The 21,550-nt window shown below is 38.9% G+C and overlaps 1 protein-coding gene across 1 annotated transcript in view; it reads left to right on the forward strand.

Annotated features, from left to right (window-relative positions):
- The window catches only part of POLQ (DNA polymerase theta), a 105,441-nt gene that overhangs the window by 45,567 nt on the left and 38,324 nt on the right, over positions 1–21,550 (forward strand). The window contains exons 17-23 of the mRNA XM_055129486.1: positions 841–3,887; positions 6,605–6,748; positions 7,406–7,602; positions 8,382–8,622; positions 15,061–15,254; positions 16,072–16,209; positions 18,519–18,693. Of these exons, the coding sequence (XP_054985461.1) occupies positions 841–3,887; positions 6,605–6,748; positions 7,406–7,602; positions 8,382–8,622; positions 15,061–15,254; positions 16,072–16,209; positions 18,519–18,693 (4,136 nt within the window). The remainder of the gene's footprint in view (positions 1–840; positions 3,888–6,604; positions 6,749–7,405; positions 7,603–8,381; positions 8,623–15,060; positions 15,255–16,071; positions 16,210–18,518; positions 18,694–21,550) is intronic.

Raw genomic sequence — 21,550 nt, forward strand, 5'->3', positions numbered from 1 at the left:
TGATGCACAGGGCTTACTCCTGGCTTTGCACTCAGGAATTGCTCCTGGTGGTGCACGGGGGACCATATGGGATGCTGAGAATCAAACCCGGGTCGGCCGTGTGTAAGGCAAATGCCCTATCCGCTGTGTTATCACTCCAGCCCCTGTTTGCTTTAGTTTGGGACCATACCTGGGGTGATTATCTTTGATAATTTGGGATGCTGGGGACTGAACCCAGGTTGACCATGTGCAAGGTAAATGTCCTCCCTGCTGTACTATTGCTCCTGCCTTTTCCTTTTTTTAAAAAAAATTTTAAAATCACTTTGTTTTAAGTATAGTTTTTTTGGTATGCCATGCTTAGGTCTAAATTTGTTTTGCTTTCTAATCTGATTTTAGTGATTGATTTCAATTACCTTAAATTATTGTAAAGTATTATGTGATGTTTATGTATGTTGTTGTATCTGTTGCTTTTTTCTCTCTTATTTTACTCACCAGTATTTTATTTCTAAAATTAGAAAGGTATATATTTGCATACCAATGGGTACATTTTTACTTTTGATTATCTAGTTTGTCAAGATCTTAAATGTATCCTATAACTCAAGCCTGTTGCCTGAAAAATAGTTACTGATACTGAGCTTTTGTTTTCTTTCACGTTTCTATTACAAAAAAAATGAGAGTGACCCACCTTTCCTGGTTCTTTTATCACTGGTTCACAAAGATTGCATTTTAAACATTTTTTTTCCCTATCTATAATATAAACTCTGAGAGCATCTTTTGCTCCTAGAACAACTAAAGATTTATGCGTAGTAAATATTTATTACTTGAATGCATTAATTCACTTCTTTTCCTATCTTCAAAAAGTGCCCGGAAGGCAGTGGATGAGGAAGAGGAAGCAGCTGAAGAAAGGCGGAACATGCGAACTATTTGGGTGACTGGAAAAAAAGGTTTGACTGAAAGAGAAGCAGCAGCTCTTATAGTTGAAGAAGCCAATATGATTCTGCAACAGGATTTAATGGAAATGGGAGTGCAGTGGAATCCACATTCCCTTTCAAAATCTAATTCATTGTCCAGCAATGAGTCAGAAGTAAAGGAACATCAACTTGTACCTCAAATTAAGCATTTTCATAAGAGACAAAAGGAAAAAAGTAATGCATTATCAAGGAACAAAAGCTATACATTATTTCATGTTTCTTCTGTTATGCATCCGTCAAATACAATGCAAGATTTAAATCAAAGTGGAGAGCATACAGAGTCTATTTGTTATAAGCACCAGAAAGGCAATCAGGTACATCAAACACATTGCTTTTCGAGAGCAAGAAAACGGGCTTCTTTGAGTATCAATAATAAGTTAGGTACCTCTTTGAGGAAACCAAGCGGTAAGATTGCTGTTCAGACCATCTCATCTGAGAAAACTGAAAAAGAAACTTCCAGTTTGAAAAAGATTAGTAAAACCAACGGATCTTCAAAACCGAGTAAACGTTTAAAATGTTTGAGAGACAGGAGCCCAGTGGAAGGCACTGGGATGTCTAAAATTGATTTACAAGAACAGCCCATGTCCAATCCCATTCAGAGTGAAAACTCATTTACCTTTGATGAGAGCAATATGAAATTCAGAACTCCAGAGCCATTTGCTAAAAAGGCATCCTCTTGCGGCAAGGAACAACATAATAAAGGTTCATTCCCAGCACAAGAACAAAATTGTTCACAGAACAGACCCCCTGCTAATGACATTCTTGCAGAACAGACTATAGCAGAACCTTTGAGTAAAGCAGTGACCTGTCAAGCCACTAGTGTGGTTAGTAAAAATGGAAGTGGATTAGCTGTTGTTGAGTCAGAAAATGTAAACAGTGTGTTAGTGCAAAATGATTCAAAAAACCAGAATGTGAAACACCATGATACCCATCCAACTAACCAGAGTTTGAAAAATGAGTCTGATAAAAATATAAATAATTATGCCAAAGAAAAAATAATAGAGAGACAAATGCCCTATGAGACAGCCAGTAGTTATAGAAATAGAGACTTAAATGCCACTGAATGTGAAAACATCAAGTTTAATACCAGGGAAAAGAAAACAAATGGTTTTCAAGTATTGGGAGATAAAATAAGCAGCACTGATATACCTAGTGAAGTACTTCAGCCAGCTGAAACATTTGATAAATCTGGAAACCAACATGAAAATTTTTTGAATACATGTGAAGTACAGGAAAAATTAAGTGCTTATACAGTAAACAGAGGTAAAAATAATTGGGTTTCTAACTTAGGCTCAGATTTTGAAGATAGCTTGTATCTGGATACTCAGTCAGAAAAAATAATACAACAGATGACAATTGAAAATGCTAAAGAAGAAACAAAGAACTCCAACCTAGCAAAAGGAATAATGCAAAAGAGCTTTGACAAAAAGAGCTCAATGAGCTCTTTACAGGAGATTCAAATAGCTTTTCCTAGAAATTCACACTTCTCAGAAGTAACAAATGCAGATCATTTGAAACTTAAAATAGGAGATATGAAAGAGAGCTCTGATTCACAGGCCACTGATAGCCTGATTCCAGAAAGCCCAGTTTTATATTCTCCGGTACTAATTGGGGAAAATGGCCCTTGTTTTAAAGGGAATGAACATTCTGTTACTGACTCCCAATTAAATAGTTTTCTTCAAGGTTATCGGACACAAGAAACTATTAAGCCAGTTATACCTCTGGTTCCTCAAAAGTCAACTCCCACTGGCATGGAGGTAGAATGTCTGCCAGTTTGTGAAACAGGTTTGAATTTGAGTGATAGTTTACTATTTGATAGCTTCAGTGAAGATTGCACAGTAAAAGAACAACCTGATGAACAAGCAAAAAAACCTTTAGATCCTTCTGAAATAGTATCAGCCCATTTTAAGAATTCTCTGTGTCTTCAACGAGAGGAGTCAAATGGGAATCAAGATAATCAGCAACTGTTGACTTGTTTTAGTGATGAGTCTATTATATTTTCAGAAATAGATTCGGCTCAGATGGCTGAAGTTTTGGAAAATAGAGATGTATTTCCTACTCAAGAGAAACTTAATACTGCATTATCTCTTAGGCCATTAGAACTCAGTGATCCAGCAATTGTAAATAAGGATTATCTTCATAGAGAAGGAATTGAAAGTGATAAAGATGAAAAGTCTCAAAAATACATATTCTCTGGGACAAGGCAAAACAAATCATTTATATGGTCAGAGTCATCATTTGATTTGAGTACAGGACTACAAAGGATTTTAGATAAAGTGCCAAGTCCTGTAGAAAGTGTAGAGCTAAATATACAGAAAGGAAAACATACAGAGCTAAATGACAGGCAAGAAGTGATTTTGAATTTGGAGTCAAATCAAGTGTGTGGAATTTTATTATCCTCTAATACAGAAGCAACGAGCAAGATGGACATCATGGAGAACAATGCCACTCACAGCAAAACCTCATCTCTCCTGCCACATAAAGAAAACTGTATTGATGATAATGGTCTCATTCCTCCTACACCCATGCCAGCATCTGCTTCTAAATTGGCATTTTCAGGTGTTTGTGGAACATCTGTAAAACTTCAGAAAACTAGTAGCATTTTACAACTTGGTGAAAGTCATTCATTGGAATCACCTTCAAATATTAAAAAGCCTGATTTAAGTTTTGAGTGTAGAAGTATTTTCAGAAACAACAGTCTTACTCAAGGCACAAGTTTTTCACTGCAGTTATCACAAGATGAATTGCAGTTAACTGCATCCTCATGCAGTTCGGAAAGTCTGGCCATAATTGATGTGGCAAGTGACCAAAGTCTCTTTGAAACATTCATTAAGGAGTGGCAATGCAAAAATCGATTTTCCATCTCACTGGCTTGTGAAAAGGTCAGCAATTTGACATCATCTAAAAGTGCTACAATTGGTGGTAGATTTAAGCAAGGTAAGATTCTCTTCTCCCTTGGTATAGTATGTTCTTTTAATTGATTAACGATTCATATATCCTTTATGATTAGTATATACTTTTAATTGATTTATTATTGATTTATGATTTATGATACCATAGAATTTGCTCTTTTATATAAATATTTAGGATTTATTACCTCCCATAAAGTTCCAATACCATCTTACTCCCATAAAAGCCTTCCCCTTTAGATTTTTTTAAAAATATTATATTTTTTACATAGTAAACTTAGATGAGACTTGGGTTTTCAATATTGGAGAGTAAATTTAATAGATTTATCCAAAGATTAGTAACTTTCTCTTATTTAGGATCTACCTATGGAGATCTTATACTATATAGTAATAGTTTAGTAATAATTACCCTTTGTTATAAGAGATGGGGGGGCCTAGGGTGGGAGAACTGACAACTCAGATCAAGAGCTCGAGATGAGAGAATGAAAAAAACAAAACTGACAGTGCTCTGCTCACTCGTCTGGCGCTGATCTGCAGTTAATCAACTCATCTGTCTTCTAAGTAGGACAGAGAGCCCTTCTAAATAGCCTTCCTATAGCAACTCCTTATTATAGGTGCCCAGCAGGGAGTTGCAGACTAGTTTTGTCTCCGGGGTCAATGATAATGTGGCTCTGTGTACTGATTCTGGGCCACCACAGTTGGTATAGCTGGCAATTGGAATAGTGTTTTGCAGCTTAATTATTGGGTATGTCATTAACACGTCTCTCAAATGACCTGTCTCTTTTTCACTCTAGAACCCTTCGCTTTGATTATCACCTTTCTTGGCCTCTTAACCTTGTGATGCTTGGAGGAAGTCACCTACCTATTTCTGCTAATCTTTACTATTAAACAGTATATCTCAGAAAATAGATTACATACAGAATTTGTTCTATAATTGTATGTTAAGCTGTGTATATAGAAATGAAGATGATACAGCATTTGAATGTGCATACCTTTAATGGTATGACATGGTTTTTATTAGTAATCATTGCTAATTAATTATTTTTATTAAAATATACTTTTTATATAATTACAGAAGTAAATAGCATATAAACACTATAGTGTTCACCATGCACATTAAGTTTTCCAGAACTCACTTTAGTCAGAATTTATGCCTCCATTGGTTGTCAAGAATTTTATACATGGGGCTAGAGAAATAATACAGTGGATAGGGTGTTTGCCTTGCACATGACTTACCCAGGTTTGATTTCTGACATCCCATATGGTCCCCCAGCACCATCAGCATAATTTCTAAGTGCAGATCACCAGGACTAAATCCTGAGAATTGCCGGATGTAAACCCAACACCTCCTTCCCCATTTTTTTGATACTGATTCCACAAACCTCTAGGTTTTGAGAGAATCGAATATGATAATCCATGTATGTTCTTATCTTGTCTTCATGACAATAAGGATTCTGTGTTACGGGGAATAGATGTAGTCTCTGGTGGAAACCAGAGATTGGTCTAATTTTGCGGGGGGCGGGGGTGGGAGGGAGCCTCCCAAGCAATGCTTAGAGGGCTCTGGCCACTTCTAGCGATAGTCAGCCAGGCAGTGGTCAATGCTAGGGCTGAGGATGCTGCTCCACCCTGCCATCGTGGGGAACAGCAGGCTACCTCGGGGTGCTTGAGGTTCTCCAGGGTTATATCTGGTGATGAGGCCCTGTGGAGTCATGATTGAATAATTGAATATTGGCCAGGTGCATGCTAGCCGTGTGTGTGCCCTAACTTCTATAGCATCTTGATAACATTTTAAAAATCTTTGTATTCATTCATGATGGATCAAGTATTTGATTTTCCATTCGTGCATTCATGGAATGCATGTTAATAACAAGTTTTATGTATTATCATTGTGGAGTTTTCTTTTATATCACAAACAAAATTGAGGTCATTTTCTATGCTAGCAGTTAGATAAATTCTCCTAAATTTAATCATTGTGTCCCAGATAATTTCCAGATATTAGAGATATAAATTTAAGTAATTTTTTGGGGGGGCACACCTAGTGATGCTGGGACCTAACTCCTGGCTCTGCACTCAGGAATTATTTCTTGTGGTGCAACATCATATGGGATGTTGAGGATTGATTGAACCCAGGTTGGCCATGTGCATGGCAAGCTCCCACCTTGCTTTACTACCTCTCCAGCCCCATTAATTTAAATAAAATTGATCGGTTTCTCATCTGTCTTTGTAAAGTTGATCAGCATTTTAGAAAAATGTTGACTTAAGGTGCAGAATCACACTTAGTTCTTCATGAAGAATTAAACATTTGAATTTTCTGTAGTTTATTAATGTTAAGAATTACTGAATTTCCTATAAATTTTTTTGGGGGGATAGTGGTATCTGGCTGTCCTCAGGGGACCAGGCAGTGCTATGAATTAAACACTGAACTCCACTTGCAAAGCATGGGCCTCAGGTTGTTGATATATCACATTGCGCTATTCTGATAATCTTATTTCTGTTTGAAAATTTCTCATTCACATCCAGTTTGCTTATTACTATAGATCTGTTTTAAGAAATAGTATATAGTTTTTTCAGTGAGCTGTCTTAACTGAAATGTGGAAAGATCTTATATATACTAAAAAGTGACTATTCAAATACAAAATGTTTTAAGGATTTTGAAATTTGGTCTCTCCAATAAATTTTTTTTATTTAACTATTTAATGGCTTCAGTCATTGAGTTTTTACTCCTTTTGCTTTTGATTTATTTAGCTAACTCACCTCAGGAAACTACTCTTAGAGATGACGGATTTCCTGTTAAAGGTTGTGATGATCTCTTGGTGGTAGGATTGGCTGTATGTTGGGGTGGAAGGGATGCCTACTATTTTTCGTTGCAGAAAGAACAAAAGGATTCTGGTAAGTAATCGCTATTTTACTAAGTCACCATACAGTTTTTAATGTAATCTTTATTAGGATAGTAACTTAGTATTTTGGCTTTTTGGGTTATATCTAGCAGTGCTCAGGGCTTACTCATGACTCTACTCAGAGATCACTCCTGGCAGGGCTTGGGGGACCATTTGGGGTGCCAGGATCAAGCCCAGGTTGGTGCCTGCTTGAGCAAATCAATGAACAACGGACAACAGTGCTACATATTGGCTGTTTCAGGCATATAGGTTATGTAAGTAGTTAGTTTAATGTTTGACTTTATTTTAGATGGATAATATGTTTGATTTAATCTCCCATTAAAAGGAATTTTAAAAAATTAATTTCAAAATACCTTTTCTATCATTATCTTCTCATTTTGAGCACCATAATTTTATGAAATCTTGATCTTAAGGATTTTCTACTCTAAATAATTATAAATTATATAACCCCCAGATAATTTTTATACTATTAAATGTTTTTTCTATATATCCTGAATGACCTGTATATAGGCATGTTGAATTATTGGCTACATGGAAATAGTCTTTTAGACTTTTTGAGTCTTTTTCAGTTATTATTTTTTTACTAAAGATTTTTAGATTGCTGTTCAAAAGAATACATGTAATTAATTTTCTTTTTATTTTTTAAAAGAAATTAGTGCCAGTTTGGCTGCACCTTCTCTGGATCCAAGGCTGACTGTGAAAGACAGAATGTGGCATCTTCAGTCCTGTTTTCACAAAGAATCTGACAAAGAACGTTCTGTTATCATCTATGATTTCATTCAGAGCTATAAAATTCTTCTTCAGTCTTGTGGCATCTCCTTAGAACAAAGTTATGAAGATCCTAAGGTTTCAAGTCTTACTTAATTTTTATATATTTAATTAAAAAATAATTTGTTGGGCCGGAGCGATAGCACAGCGGGTAGGGCGTTTGCCTTGCACGCGGCCGACCCGGGTTCGATCCCCGGCATCCCATATGGTCCCCCAAGCACTGCCAGGAGTAATTCCTGAGTGCAAAGCCAGGAGTAACCCCTAAGCATTGCTGGGTGTGACCCAAAAAGAAAAAAAAAATTTGTTAATTTTATTTGTGGCCCACACCTGGTTGTGCTTAGGGGCTTACTCCTGTCTCTGTGTTCAGAAATTACTCCTGGCTGGGCTTGGGGGACCATATGTGGTACTGGGAATTGAACTTGGGTCAATCACATGTAAGGCAAGCACTCTACCTGCTGTATTATTGCTCTAGCCCCTAAATTTAATTTTAAAATTATTGGAGAGACCAAATTTCAAAATCATTAAAATACTCTGTATTTGGATAGTCACTTTTTGTAAATATAAGATCTTTCCATAGTTCCCATCAGTTATGACAGCTCACTCTGAAAAAATATACCCTTTCTTAAAACAGGTCTATAGGAATAACTAAACTGGATGTTTACCATATTACTGCATTTCCTTTTATAACCAAAAATGAATCTTGTTGCAGTTATTTTTTCCTTCTCCTTTCATGGGAAGACCACTGAGCAGGAATTAAGTGAGATTGGACATAAGCTTTCTTCTTTTCCTTTAAAATTCTTTTATGCAGGAATGTCTTTGAGAAATCAAGAAAATATACATATTGCTTTTGCACTCAGGTGGCATGCTGGTTACTAGATCCTGATTCTAAGGAGCCAACCCTTCACAGCATAGTTACCAGTTTTCTTCCTCATGAGCTTCCACTCCTGGAAGGGATAGAAACTGGCCAAGGAATTCAAAGCCTGGGCCTGAATGTGAACACTGAGCATTCTGGGAGATACAGGGCATCTGTGGAGTCTATCCTCATCTTCAACGCCATGAATCAACTTAACTCTTTGTTGAAGAAGGAAAACCTTCAAGGTAAGATCAATGTCCCTGGCATTTTATGGAGTTATGGACTAAGAATAGGTATGTATTTAGCCACGTTTAAGGGGGATATGCTGAGTGAAGTCAGTCAGATGGAAAGGGACAGGTACAGAATGAACGCTCCATTAATGTGGGACTTAGAGACACACAGCAGTGTAGTAATGAATGCCCAAAGGCAAAGGAATGGGAGAACTGATCCACACAAGTTGTGTGGGGAATGACTGGAAGGGTTGTTGGGTTCTTGGGGAGGGCGTGGTACACTGGTGATGGGTGTGGTATTGGAATTATGTGCTTGAGAAATCATTATTATAAGTATTGCAAACCATAGAATTTCAATTTCAATTTAAATTTTTTTTAAAAAATTAAAATAAAAAGGGTAGGATGCTTGCCTTGTACATGGCCAATTCAGGTCTGATCCCCAGTGCCCTCTATGGTCCCATGAGCACTTCTAGGATTGATCCCTGAGCACAGAACCAGGAAAAAGCTCTGAGCACAGCCAGTTGTGGCCACAAAACAACAACAAATAAATAAATAAGGTAAGATAGTCTGGACAGAGAGTACAGGAATTAAGGGGCTTTCTTTGTATACGGTGGATCCTCCTTTGGTCCCTGTCACTGCATATGGTTCCTTGAGCACCTCCAGAAGTGATCATTGAGCACAGAGCTGTGTGCGTGACCCAGTCCCCTTCTCTCAACCCAAGGCGAAGAGAGAGGTTATTGTGCTGAGTAGAGTTAGGGTGACTTAATTTAAGACTTAAAAGTTCATACAGATTTAGCTTTTTCCGGGAAAAGAGGGGGAGGGGTGAACATGAACTGCTGAGTAATATGCAATGAGCATGCATGGCCATATATCACATGTATACAAAATAGCAAAGACATTGTTAAGGGTGTGTCTTTTACTGTGATAATGAGGGAGAAGTAATTACAGGTTTCCACTGCTCAGTTTCCAGTGACCAATGTTGTCCAATTGGAGGGTTAGGGTCCTTATCAGTGTACAAACATTCTAAGGCTCTGTCTTTGCCTAACCAAAGCTAAGAGTATAAAATTGCCAAAAGGTATTCCTGGATCAGGACTGTCACACTTTGTACCTTGACAAAGGGAAGGTTTTGAAGAGAAAATAAAAATCTTTTAGATTTTGATTGGAAAATACGTTTATTTTAATGGACCTCCAGGGTTTTTACCTTGCTGGAAATGTAGCTCAGTGATAAGAATGCATACCTTCATGCATCAGTATGCATGGGTATGATTCATGGTACTGAAAAAGAAGCCCTATCTTAGAATTCTTACCGATTTTTCCTTCTCATTCTCACATCTAGTGGAGAGTTGACTTTTGTTTGGGTGTTAAAAATATAACATGTATGTATGGTGCCACCAGCAGGTCAACCTGTACTGTGGGGTGAGTGCATCAGCATCTTGACAGTGCCTTCAGGCTTTCTGATACCCCAAATTGCCAGTGTGCCTTTGGCTGGACCCCAACAACTTGGGACCAAGTTTCTCAAGAAATTAAATGGCCAAAGTTAGGTATGTGGGAACCATAACCACAAAACACCTCCGGCTCAGCTATACAAGCTCATTTATAAATTTTGAAAGAGATCAAAAGCTACAATTAATCTCAGATCCGAGCATGGCTGAACAGACTGGGTTGAATTGGGGCGGGGGAGGGGGGCCGTGTCAGCCTGGAGCCCACTCAAGCAGAGCCCCCAGCACCTGCTGGCTTCCACAATCCAAAATCGCCACCATACTCCCAGAGTGATTCCACCAACTCAGGTTGGATCTCACTGAGATATAATCTGCTGAAAAGTCGGGTATGCGGGTTTTGTGACTGAAATCTCCAGACTTTCTTGGATTTGGGATGGGCTACCTTTCCCCACTTCCTAATACTCCTCGGAGTACTGACAGTCACCCCTGTGAACCAACTCCAGTGCCACCATATAAGCTCTACTACTGGCATTGTTTTAGAGACCCATAAATAAATCTTGAAAGAGATCAAAAACTGCAGTTAATCTCAGGCCTGCACAAAGCTGAACAGACTGGGGTAGTCATAGGGGAGCGGGTGTGCCTGGTGCCCACCCAAACAGAGTCCCTGGCAGCCACTTGCTTCCACTATTCCAAATTGCTGCAATACGTTTGGCCTGACTTCACCCTTTCAGGACAGACCTCACCAAGATATAATCTGCTAAAAGTTCCTGTTTGCAGGTTTTGTGATTGAAATCTCCAGGCTTTCTCAGGGTTGGGATGGGCTACCTTCTCCCACCTCCTTATACTTCTGGAAGGCTTGGTAGTCACATCCATACCCCAAAGCTGCCACCCAATTAAAAAGCTAGTCCATCCTTATTGTCCCGATAAAAATACTGAATGAACAGACACTATAACCTCTTAGCACCTGTATTGCAAACCATAATGCACAAAAGGAAAAGGAGAGAGAGAGCAAGAAAGAAATTGCTTCCCATAGAGGGAGGCTGGGGGTGGAGGGTAGGGTGTTGGGGCATGGTGGGAGGGAAACTGGGGACATTGGTGGTGGGAAATGTACACTGGAGGGATGGGTGCTGGATCATTGTATGACTGAAACCCAATTATGAACAGTTTTGTAATGGTCTATCTATCTCATGGATATTCAATTAAAACATTTTTTAAAAAATGTAATGTGGAGTTCATGCCCAATTCAATCAGCTTATAAATAAATAGCAGTACTCCTACATTAAAAAATATAAAATAAAAATCTAGCAGATTATCTTTGCTTTAGGTGACAAGACTGAATTTCCTATTCTCATGTAGGTCAGTTAAGTCTTTTCTAGAATGGTTTGAACTAAATGATTTGATTTTTCTAGGTAGAGTTTTGTTTTTACTTTTTGTAGTGCTAGGGATTAAACTTGAGATCTCACACATTCAAAGTGTATGACTTACCGTTGAGTATCTCACTGTTTTTAAAATTCATTTGGCATCATAGCTTTGTATTAATCATAATTTTTAGTGTCCATTATTTAAATAATTATTAATTCACATCTATACTGTAAACATGGTTCTTCATTTATATTTCTTGTATCTCTATATACACACCATTTTATGTTTATTTTTCTCTCATTAAAAATTTAAAATCATTGTACAAAATCAAACTATATTTAATTTTGCTTGTATTTGAACTTTATAAAGCATCACATTGAACTTGCTTTTCTTTTCTTTTTTTTTTTTTAAATTTATTTATTTTTAAATAGTGAATCACCGTGAGGGCACAGTTACAGATTTATACACTTTTGTGCTCATGCTTCCCTCATACAAAGTTCGGGAACCCATCCCTTCACCAGTGCCCATTCTCCACCACCAGTAAACCCAGCATCCCTCCCACCCTCCCCGATCCCATCTCCCCCCACCCCGCCCTGCCACTGTGGCAGGGCATTCCCTTCTGTTCTCTCTCTCTAATTAGCTGTTGTGGTTTGCAATAAAGGTGTTGAGAGGCCTCTGTGCTAAGTCTCTAGCCCTCATTCAGCCTGCAACATCCTTCCCCCGCATGGCCTTCAACTACATTATAGTTGGTGATCCCTTCTCTGAGTTGCCCTTTCCCCAGAATGTGAGACCAGCCTCCAAACCATGGAGCCAACCTCCTGGTCCTTATTTCTACAATTCTTGGGTGTTAGTCTCCCACTCTGTTATTCTATATACCACAGATGAGTGCAATCTTTCTATGTCTGTCTCTCTCTTTCTGACTCATTTCACTCAGCATGAAACTTTACATGCCGATCCACTTATATGCAAAATTCATGATCTCCTTTTTTCTAACAGCTGCATAGTATTCCATTGTATAGATGTACCAAAGTTTCCTCAACCAGTCATCCGTTCTAGGGCATTGGGGTTTTTTCCAGATTCTGGCTATTGTAAAAAGTGCTGCGATGAACATATAAGTGCAGATGTGCTTAGCACCTTGTCGCTGCCTGGACCTGAGCTTTCCCAGGTGTCTGAGCTTGCACCTGATGAGCTTTCCTGGGTGTCTGAACCTGCACCAGAGCTTTCCTGGGTGTCTGAGCCTGTACCTGAGCCCTGCCTGCACCTGAGCTTTCTCAAGTATACCCAAGCCCCCTATATTCTGCCCCTGCCTTGGCTTCTGAGGCCTGTACTCTGCCATCTCTGAGTGCACAGCCTTACCTGATCCTGTAGTCCATCAGAGCACATGCAATGAAAGAGATAGCATGCAAGAAAGTCTGGTAGGGGTGGGTGGAGGTCTTTTATCTGCTGCCACCTCCCACCCCCAGCCATTGCAATATCTGTTTTGATTGGATACCTGTTCAATGGGCGAGATTTAAAGTGACCAGTTAAATTCACCTGGCACTTTACCACACTTTACCATGTTAATCTTAGCACAATTCAGTTTCATTATTAAAAATGTCTATAAGAATAACCCCATCTTTCCCTTAGAATCTGTTCCTTTCCATATTCTCAGTAATAAGGATAAGAATTGTTACAGTTGGCCAAACTTCAGTCATTTATGGATTTCAGGTAAACAATGCCAATCATGTCACCTCATTTCACAGGCTAACACTGAGACTGGTTTCCATTATGGCATTACAGGGCAGGGCCTACTTTCTGTTAGGGGGAGGGCAGAGAATAGTTGCTGTCCTGACTGACTGTTGAACAGGTCAGGTTTATTTCATTTGTAGCTCTTCTGACCCTGAGAGGAGCCAGGGTACATCAGGGTAAATTGCAAATGCCCCCTCACCCCTGAGAACTTTCATAAACTTGAAAGACAGTAAAAATTTTCCTGATGTGTCTGTTGCCTTGGCAGCTAGGATTGAGGCTTCTGCAGTCTTAGATGGTCTAGGGCTCCTATTGCATTAAATAGCCACACAAAGCTGTTAGACACACAAAGTCTCACTCTGTCTTCCTGCAGAAATGAGAAGCCCTCTAATCTGCCAATTCTTTTGTGAATGGCGGTTGAGAGATGTGAGAAGCTGGGTTGGACCACACCTGCCTATGCTCAAAATTTACTCCTGGTTCTGTTCAGGGATCACTCCTGAGAGTGCTCAGGGGCTATGTGATGCTGGGGATCAATCTGGGCTTGTAGCATGCAAGGCAAGGATTTGCTTTAACAATTTTGCTGAGCCTTGATTATTCAACTACTCTCTCTCTCTCTGTTTCTAGCCCCTATGTTATTCTTTTATTAAAAATATCTTTGAGGCCCAGCAAGATAGGTCAGTGAGTAATGTGCTTGCCTTGCACATGACTGACCCAGGTTTGTTGACCAGCACTGTATATTGTCCCCTGAGCCCCCAGCTAGAGTGAGTGCTGAGTACTACCAGGAGTGGTCCAACCACTCCATCTCCATCCACTTCTCTCTCTCTCTCTCTCTCTCTCTCTCTCTCTCTCTCTCTCTCTCTCTCTCTCTCTCTCTCTATCTATCTATCACTGTCGTCCTGTTGTTTATCAATTTGCTCGAGCAGGCACCAGTAACGTCTCCATTGTGAGACTTGTTATTACTGCTTTTGGCTTATTGAATACACCACGGGTAGCTTGCCAAGCTATGCTATGTAGGCGGGATACTCTCGGTAGCTTGCCGGGCTCTCCAAGAGGGACAGAGGAATTGAACCCAGATCAGCCGCATGCAAGGCAAATGCCCTACCCGCTGTGCTATCGCTCCAGCCAATATATATATTGGCAAATAATCCAATAAATATTGGGGGAATTTTGATTTAGAGAATTGTTAAATGCCACAGGAAGGGAACTTGCCTTGCATGCGACTGACCCAGGTTCTGTTCCCTGCTCCTCATGTAGTTTCCTGAGCATTGTTGAGCATTGAAGGTGTAAGTCTGAGCACAGCTGGGTATGGCTCAAAAGCAAAACAACAACAACAACAACAAAAATTCCAGCCGATAGAACATAGCTTGATTTTCACTTTAGGAATCCTGTGCTCTTGATAAGAACACTGGGAAATATAAACTTTCACATTGTTTGAGTGAACATGCTTACCATGGGACCAGAAATACCAGAAATAATCTTAGGGAATAAACTTTTAGGATCAGTTTAACAGATGAGATTGGTTATCTTGCTCTTGCCAAAAGTAGAAGCAAAAATGTTATACATTTTTATTTAACTGTCAAAATAAAATAAAAGTATAAAATGACTATACATATAATATAATATAATGTAAGTATAAATGTGAAATATAAAATCAGTATAAAGTGTTATGCCTATGTTCAGGAGGAATGCATTATCTTGTAATCCACACTATTTATAAGCTTGCTAAGTATGTTTTTTGCGTAGAAGAGGCGCTTGTTCAGTGCTTATGTAGAAAATGAAAAGTATCATTTAGTCTTTTGTTGGTGCTTTGGTGACACTGCTTAGGAGTGTCTGGGTTTTCCTAGGGTTCTAGGATATTTAAGTAATGGTGCTGTTCTCAGTGGCTTAGTTGGCAAATCAATATTTGATTTTTACTTTTTTCTTCCAGATGTTTTCCATAACGTGGAAATGCCATCTCAGTACTGCTTGGCCTTATTAGAACTGAATGGGATTGGCTTTAGCACCGCAGAGTGTGAAAGTCAGAAGCACATAATGCAGGCCAAGCTGGATGCCCTCGAGACTCAGGCCTATCAGCTCGCAGGCCACTCCTTTTCCTTCACAAGTTCTGATGACATTGCTGAGGTTGTATCATGGCAATAGAGATCTTGAGTTAAAAATGATTGTGTGTCTATTTAAACATAGATGATTTGTAAATCAGTTAGCCAGAATAGTTGGGGGTGTCGTACTCTGGTTTTATGCAACTCCTTTCCTTCTGTGTAAACTAGGAAGGCTATAAAGAAGGCTTCTAGAAACATGCTCTATGAGTAGATTAGCCCAGATCATAGATGGAATTTAGTAAATATTTATAGAATGAGCCATCCCTAGAAGTAGTTACATATAGTTGTAGAAGTGAATAGGAAAGTTCTTTTGCTCTCTTGGTTTTTCCTTGCAACCCACGTTCAACCGTATATACTGTTTTTTCTAAAATTAAAGCGAATTTTTTTTTTTTTTTTTTTTTTTGCTTTTTGGGTCACACCCAGCGATGCACAGGGGTTACTCCTGGCTTTGCACTCAGTAATTACTCCTGGTGGTGCTCAGGGCACCATATGGGATGCTGGGAATCAAACCCGGATCGGCTGTGTGCAAGGCAAATGCCCTAGCTGCTGTGCTATCGCTCCAGCCCCAATAAGTCAAATGGATTTTGTTTTTGTCTTTGTTTTTCTTTGATTTTTGGGTCACACCCAGTGATACTCAGGATTATTCCTGGCTCTGCACTCAGGAATTACTCCTGGTGGTGCTTGGGGGACCATATGGGATGCTGGGATTCGAACCCAGGTTGGCCACGTGCAAGGCAAACGCCCTACCTGCTGTGCTATCCTTCCAGCCCCTAAAGTAAATTTTTAAGAATGAGAGTTCTTTCAGTTTGATGCTTGACTAAAGAAACATTAATATACTGCAGGTTTTATTTCTGGAGCTGAAGTTACCACCAAATGGAGAGATAAAAAACCAAAGCAGCAAGAAAACTCTGGGTGCCACCAGAAGAGGGAACGACAATGGACAGAAGCTAAAGCTGGGAAAACAGTTCAGCACTAGTAAGGTGCTCTCCGGGGCACACCCAAACTAGTGTTTGCATTATGGTGTCTTGGAAGAGTCAGATGAAATCATAGTCCAGGGCAACTCAGCGTATAAACTAATTCAGATAAGAACAAATTGGTTGTGGTTCAATTTTCCACAAAATCTGTAGAGACATTCAGCATGGAAAAGCTGAACCATAATCTGAGTTATAGTTCCTCAAGGAAAGTCAGAAATCTGAATATGAATTTTTTATAATGAAATCTCAATTTCAAAATGTAGGCAATTGATTTAGATGATTTTCAATTTTTTAAAAATTTATTGAATCACCGTGAGAACAGTTGTTACAAAGCTTTCAGGTTTAAGTCTCGGTCATACAATGATCAGACACCCATCCCTTCAACCAGTGCACATTTTCCACCACAAGAACCCCAGTATATCCCCCTACCTGGGTTCTGAGATTGGTTTGTGTGCCTCTGGGATCATGGCCATTCAGGAGCTCAATAAGTAGCAGGAGGAACAGTTCATGAGTGGCAACTTGGGGTCTCTGATTTTCAGGTATCTTGTGAACTTAATTAGCTACATTACTAGGTAAAACAAAACAAAACAAAACCCAAAGACAAAAAGAGTATAATGGTTTATAAACTCAGACCAATATGCATTAGTTATTGACATCTTCCACTCTGAATTGCTAGTATAAGATGATATATATATGAACAGGAACAGTGGTATGGAAGATTATTTGTTTCAATATTTGGTTTGGGGCTATACCCAGAAGTGCTCAAGCCTTATTCCTGGTTTTGCACTAAGGAATTAGTCCCTGCTTGTGGGGAAGCATGTGCAGTGTGAGGGATTGAACTCAGGTTGACCACATACATGGCAAGAGTCCCTACGTGCTGTACTCTCTGGCCCTGGAAGAATTTTTTTTTTTAGTGAAAGAAATTGGAGAATTGAGATAGTATGGCAATTAAACCACTTGTTCCTGGTTTGATTCCTGATACTATATGGCTCCTGAACACCACCCCATAAGTCTCCTCATTCACTGGACTAAAGCATTTGGCCCCCCCAGGCACCATCATAGGGCTCGAGCAAACCTCAAGGCCTGATCTTAGGGCTTCTTGAGCACTGTTTGGGAAACTCCCACCCTCTCCTTCTCTCCCCACCACCTCCCAGCCAATATAATTAAAAGGGATTTTTTTTCCCCCCAGCTTTAAGGTAAAATGGTAAATTTTTGGCAACTTTGTTTTAAGACAATTTCAAAGTTAAATTACTACACTCACTATCTATGCAAAAGTATATGCATGGGAGTGTGGAAAAGAGCTTGATTTTAACATTTTTCCTTTAAACTAGGGGCTTAATTTTCTGTTTAAAACAGATTTTAATGGAAAAGCAAGGACAGGAAGTGTAGTGTTGTTGCCATGGAGAGCAGTCCAAGTTGCTCTTCTGTGGAATTTGACCTAAATATTATTGACTGACTTCTCTGCCTCTGGGAAGTTTTCAGAGCTTTGTTATATTGCTTTTCATTTGTTTTCAAATGGCGCTTTTATACCAGAACTCTATTCTGTAATGATTCATGAAAGGTTCAAAATGTAGAAAATTTGATTGTAAAGTTAACGCCTTCTGATATTTTTGATTTAAGTATTAAAGGTACTAGGGCAAAAAAATAAAATGTAAACTGGGGCTGGAGCCATAGCACAGCGGGCAGGGCATTTGCCTTGCACGTAGCCGACCCAGTTTTGATTCCCAGCATCCCATATGGTCCCCTGAGCATACCTGGGGAATTACCCCAGGAGTAATTCCTGAGTGCAAAGCCGGGAGTGACCCCTGTGCATCACTGGGTGTGACCCAAAAAGGCAAAAAAAATAAATAAAAATGCAAACTATCAATCACTTCAAGAATGAAGAAGAAAATATATAGAAAACAAAAAAATTGGTATAAACTCTCGAGTGGTATGTGGGTTGGCAATTACTTTGCTACCTTGATGTCTTACTGATTTTATCTTGAGGATTGATATAAATCGTTTTTGTTCGTTTGTTTTGTTTTGGGGTCACACTAGTGGTACTCAGAGCTCACTCCTGCTCTGTGAGCAGGGATCAGTCCTGGTGGGTTTGTGGGGCCACATGGAGTGCTGGGGATTGAACCTAGTTTGACCACGTGCAAGGCAAATGCCTGACTGCTGTACCTTGCTCTGGTCCCCATAAATTGTTTTTACTTGCTGTTATAGTATTAAAACTATCAAATTTAATCTTAAGATCATATTAGTTACCTACATAGGGGATTATACTTTCATATGGAACTTGGATAATAATACATCATATTTTCTTTCTTTGACAGGATGTTTTAAATAAATTAAAGGCATTACATCCTTTGCCAGGCTTGATATTAGAATGGAGAAGAATCACGAATGCTATTACCAAAGTGGTCTTTCCCTTGCAACGGGAAAAGCATCTGAATCATTTTCTTGGAATGGAAAGGATCTATCCTACGTCACAGTCACACACAGCTACAGGTAATGAAAATCTTAAATGTGAATGATATTCAGCTTGGAAAAAAGTTTTTATATATATTTTCTTGGGATGACCCAAGAAAATCAAGCATTATTAGTGAGTTAAATTTCATAAACATTTATGAAATGCTAAAACAAAGATTCTACTCTGGATACAGAGATGAATTTTAGCAAGATATAGTTCCTATTTTTAGTGCTGTGTAGAAGAACTGGAATGTCTGAGACAGTGCTTTGAATAAGAAATATAGAGAAATTAAATATTTACCTGAGTCAGTATTTTTATCTAATTTTATTCATAGTTCTCTCTGGAGCCTAATAGGTATCTCTCTAGGCCGAATCTAAGTAGGTCATGGGGCTTCTCTGTGACTAATCATCCTTATTTTATTCATCCAGAAAAGAAAGCACTAGTCCTTTGGGATCTTATGGCCTTCTTGGGTAAATAGGATAAGCTACATTGGCCTAGAGTTTTCAGAGTTGAGAAATAAAGCATTTGATATCTAGGTAGGTTAGACTTTTTGTTTATTTTTGGAGCACACCTTGCTGTGCTCAGGCCTTCCTCCCAATGGTGCTCAAGTTCACTCCTGGCAGTGCTCCGGGGACCATCTGGGGTGCTCAGGATTGAACCTGGTCAGGTGTGTCCAGGCAAGCACCTTACCTGCTATCCTGTCTCTCTGGCCCTAGGCAGATATATTTGCCAAATGCTTTGTGTGTTGGAAGAAAGGGCAGTGCTGACTCCACAGTGGGGAGTTTAGAATAGGGTAGGTGTAGAATGTGAGCTCTGATACATGATACAGACTTTTATAAGGCTTGCAGTAAATCTTTAGAGCCTTAACATCTTTGTGCTTAAGTTTCATCATGTATAAAACAATAATAGTTTTTACTAGCTTTGCCTTTATAGGTCATGCTGAAATGAAATATGTCTGTATATTTATGTTTAGAACAGTGCATGGCGTTCACTCATAGTGTGTGGCTTATTATCAGATGTTGCTATGATTAATGATGGTGGCAACCATGAGGAACTGCTTTTCTTTTTGTATGCTTTATCCCTAAAATTCTCTCTTTCATTTTCCCTATTTAGCTACCCTGTTGGTACTTTCTATTCTGTTATTAAGTTTTATTTTGAAATATGTTAAAATCAAGTAAAATAACTCTAAAAAGAACACAAAATTAAAATTTCAAAGGTGCTGCCATTTATTTGTTGCTTACAAGGTAGAAACTAATCAATTCTGTTTTACTGGTTTTCATCATACTGTGCATACATATATGTAGAAATAAAGAATATTTTTGAGATATAAGCTCACCTAAGCCTAAAAAAGCTGTTTCATTTTTGGAATTAATCTCTATGATGCTGCATTTGTATTTTATAACTTATTCTTATCATTTTGCCTGCTAGTGTTAACTCAGGCATCAAACTTGAATAATAAATAGTATAGAAAGAGAAGTAACATTGATTTGTAAGAGTGCATAGGTTTTAGCTGTGCAGTATTATTCAGCTTCTGTATCCATCCTTCTGCACATTCTCATTACTGCTGAGAACCCAGTTTCTCTCTGTCAGCATACGTTTGGTCCCGTGAACCTTTTCTCTTCACTCCCAAATCCTTTTCCACTCTATCTGGTTTTTAAATTTTCTTTTGTGTTTCTGGGGTCATATGTGTCTAGTGTGCTCAGGGTTTATTCTGTGCACCGGGATGATTCCTGAATGGTGTTTTGTGGGGGAAGGGTGTTCTTCCTGACATTGAACTGAGTTGGCCATAAGGAAGGCAGGTGTTCCACCCACTGTACTGTTTTCTATTCTCATCCTTCTCAGCATCTAAGAGGTAGGGGTTTTTTGTCCATAAAAAAAGATTTTGTGTCACTGTGTATGTGTTATAAAAACTGCAGCAACAATAAAATTTTCTCAAACTATTTTTGAACAAAATTAATGTGCTTTAAAAAAATTAAGCAAAGTAAATTAGAATTTACTTTGGGTAAAATAAAGGCTATAAGCAAGAAAACAAAAGTTTTCTGTTTCCTAGGAAATTTGTTAACCACCTGATTCTATTCTCCATCCATCTGTTGATTTTCTGGATGGTGAAGAAAACAGTCCGAGAAATGTCTGGAAAGTGATGTTTCTTTCCAGTCCCTGCCTCTCAGTGCTGCTCTGTCTTCCCCAGTAGCTAACTCTTCCAGTGCCAGTCATCTCAGCTGCTCTTCCGGCCCAGATCTTCTCTGTATCTTGTACAATCCCAACATTTAAAAGCTCAGATATCAGTTCTCTGAGGATCCTTTGCACTAGGCTTTATTTATGAATATGACTGCTAACAATTTGTAGTCATGATACTCATTTTAATACAAGAGCAGCTCATTTTATCAAATTATTTTCATGGGGTTGTTTTCTAGAGAACTAAGTAGACATTGTCATTACTGCCATCACTGTCATCTCATTGCTCATTGATTTGCTTGAGTGGGCACCAGTAAGGTCTCCATTGTGAGATTTGTTGTTACTGTTTTTGGCATATCTAATACACCACGGTGCGGGTGAGATACTCTCGGTAGCTTGCCAGGCTCTCCAAGAGGGGCGGAAGAATTGAACTCAGGTCGCCGAGTTCACACGGCAAATGCCCTACCCGCTGTGCTATTGCTCCGGCTTGTATTGTAACTGATTCAGATGTTTATGTACACTGGGGGAAGGTCTACTTTTTTCTCATTGGGAAACAAACAATAAAAATATGCCATTTGACTATATTTACACACATATTTATCAGCAGTAGTAGAGAATGTTTTGGGGTTTGGAGAGAGAGTCCAGTGATTAAGGTACTTTTTTGCATTCAACTGACCCCATTTCAATTCCCAGTACTTCATATGGTCCCCCCAACACTGC

This window comes from Sorex araneus, chromosome 2 (assembly GCF_027595985.1).
Source record: "Sorex araneus isolate mSorAra2 chromosome 2, mSorAra2.pri, whole genome shotgun sequence".
In the NCBI taxonomy this organism is placed as follows: Eukaryota; Metazoa; Chordata; class Mammalia; order Eulipotyphla; family Soricidae; genus Sorex; species Sorex araneus.